Consider the following 2,500-nt stretch of genomic DNA (forward strand, 5'->3'; position numbering starts at 1 on the left):
TAACGTTCTCATCCTGAACACGTGGGGAGAGCAGGCTGGGCCTCACATGCAGGCTCTGCATTTTAGTTTTGCTGCTGGAGCCTTTGCCTCACCAATCATAGCCAAGCTGCTCTTCGGCCACCACAATTCCTCCACTAACACGTCTCTGATGTCTGGCCATGCCTCCAAGACTATTGACGCAGTCTTGCCGTTCTCCCATGCGAAGGGCACCTCTACCATCGACCTACCGTGGATGTGGGCCTACATTGTGATAGGCGCTTTTGTTTTGTTGGTGTCACTTCTCTTTTTCTCCTTGTACTTCTGCATTTCCACAAACTCAAATAGGACAAAGACGGCCTCGGGAAAGCAGCAGTTCTCCAAACACCACAACACACTCATAATCCTGCTGTCCATGTTCTTCTTTTTCTATGTTGGAAGCGAGGTGGCATATGGTTCCTTTATATTCACCTACGGAAAGGATTACGTTCATATGGAGGAGACCGAGGCAGCAGGACTGAATTCGCTGTTCTGGGGAGCATTCGCAGCCGGTCGGGGTCTGGCCATATTCTTTGCGGCCTGCCTACATCCGGGCACCCTGATTCTGCTGAGCTTAGTGGGCACCACAGTTTCCTCCCTCCTGCTTTGCCTTTTCAGCCAGAACTACCCTATGCTCTGGGCTTGCACTGCTCTGTACGGCATCTCCATGTCTACAACTTTTCCCAGTGGGATTTCATGGGTTGAGCAGTACACGACTGTGACCGGCCGCTCGGCTGCAATATTTGTGGTGGGCGCAGCTCTTGGAGAAATGGTTCTCCCAGCACTATTGGGCTTCTTACTGGGGCATGTGCAGAATCATCCCTTGCTGATGTACCTGACGCTATGCACAGCCACCTTCACTTCTATTCTGTTCCCCGTCCTATACAAACTAGCCTCACCAGGAGGGAATGTCACCTTACGGAAAAGTTCAGGGAAATGCACCATCAAGGATGCAGACGACAGCGAGTACCGCCAAGCCCTGCTGGAGAACATGGAGGAGCAGGAGGAAAACGAAAGCGAAGCCGACCTGTGCAACGATGCAGACTTTGAGGTCATCGAAATGGATGACGCCAGCCTGTTGAGCTCTCCGAAATCCTCACCGCCAGCTGATGTTGCAGCCAGCGTGCCTGACGTCCACCTGGTTGCGTCCCCACTGTCAGAACCTAACATGCTGTCCTTTTCCACAGACTCTCCTAGAAGCAAACTCTAAACAGAGTTCTCAACAGAGAGAGGAAAGACTAATAGATTGCACTACATCCAAGAGGTCTCGGCATTTAGCCGGGAACTGAAAATCCGCTGCTATGAACCTTCACATCAGCGAGCTTAATCCTTCACGCCAGATCCACCTGAAGCCTAATGCATTTTGTATCGAGCCAAAAGTTCACATGATTCAGTTAATTCACTGCTTTCTGACTCTCAGTTGCATGCATTTCAATGAGTTATCAGGATGTAATTGCAAATCAGCGTATTTGTCGGACAATTGCTGTGAAACTGGAATATCGATCATCATCTGCTATTTATTTGACTCTAAGCTAACTAGCACAATACCAGTACACTAGTCTTGAGGGCTGGGAAAGGATTAAGTTGTGTGCTCTTGTGGTCAGATAGTACTAAGAACACATCGTAGATGAAATCATTGCTCAAGTCCTTTATATTTTTGTGTTCATAAGACAATTATATTAATTTTCCAATAAATGACTGCTGATTCATTTCTCACTTAACTTTTGTTGTTGTAACTGATCCTAATCAGTTAATGCCAGATGAAATGACAGTCATCGGCCACATTTCGGCTGCAGGTCTTGATGGTCAATTCCGATTTTGTGACTTAATTGATTATCAAGATCTGCAGTGTAAATGCAGCCATTGTCACTTTATTGCATGGCACAGTTACAACAGAAAATGTGTTGGTGTCTTTGACATAAATTTTACTGTATAAATTGGAAATCTCTTCTTTAATGTGCTGTAACACTTGATGAATTGTGATTACAGACTGCAGAGACAAAAATAATGTAAGGCATGACTAGTTGACTTGCGCCCCATTCTCACGGAGCGTCAGCGTCAATGCTTCCTATTCACTTTGAATGGGTGATGTCAGGCGTTGCCGAACTGCATAGTGGATGAGTCTGCGCCGCTTTAGAGGCGTTGCTCGCTACAGAAGTTGGGACTACCTCAACTTTTCAAGCGCCAATCAGATCGCTGTATGCAAATACACCAGCTAGACAGTGGCCTATTGCTGACTGAATTTAATTGGCTAACGCTGCTAATTGGCTAACGCTGCTATATTCAACTTCAGACACGCCTTCAGTCAAGCGTTGACGCTGAAGCCCCATTTGACTTATGAATGACAGTGGTGTACACACAAATATGAAGAATAATAACAGCAACCAAAGGGTCAATTCCAGCAGAAAGTAAGTATCTGTTATATGCAATGAGTTTTATTTGATACAACTTTACATCACAATGTTCTTTAAAAACAAAGCACCTT

General features: G+C 46.0%; 2 protein-coding genes across 4 annotated transcripts in view; one reads left to right on the forward strand and one right to left on the reverse strand.

Annotated features, from left to right (window-relative positions):
• The window catches only part of slc60a2b (solute carrier family 60 member 2b), an 11,204-nt gene extending 9,494 nt beyond the window's left edge, over positions 1-1,710 (forward strand). The window contains 1 exon segment of the mRNA NM_001089520.1: positions 1-1,710. This exon segment is cut by the window's left edge and continues 4 nt beyond it. Coding sequence (NP_001082989.1) covers positions 1-1,225 — 1,225 coding nt within the window. The 3' untranslated portion in view covers positions 1,226-1,710.
• A 720-nt stretch (positions 1,711-2,430) lies between these two features.
• The window catches only part of rev3l (REV3 like, DNA directed polymerase zeta catalytic subunit), a 60,894-nt gene continuing 60,824 nt past the window's right edge, over positions 2,431-2,500 (reverse strand). For all 3 annotated transcript variants that reach the window (XR_015518054.1, XM_087297918.1, XM_087297917.1), the window contains one exon: positions 2,431-2,500. This exon is cut by the window's right edge. The gene's annotated coding sequence lies outside the window, so the exon portion shown is untranslated.

Source organism: Danio rerio, chromosome 20, assembly GCF_052040795.2.
Source record: "Danio rerio strain M-AB ecotype USA chromosome 20, GRCz13ab, whole genome shotgun sequence".
Lineage (NCBI taxonomy): Eukaryota > Metazoa > Chordata > Actinopteri > Cypriniformes > Danionidae > Danio > Danio rerio.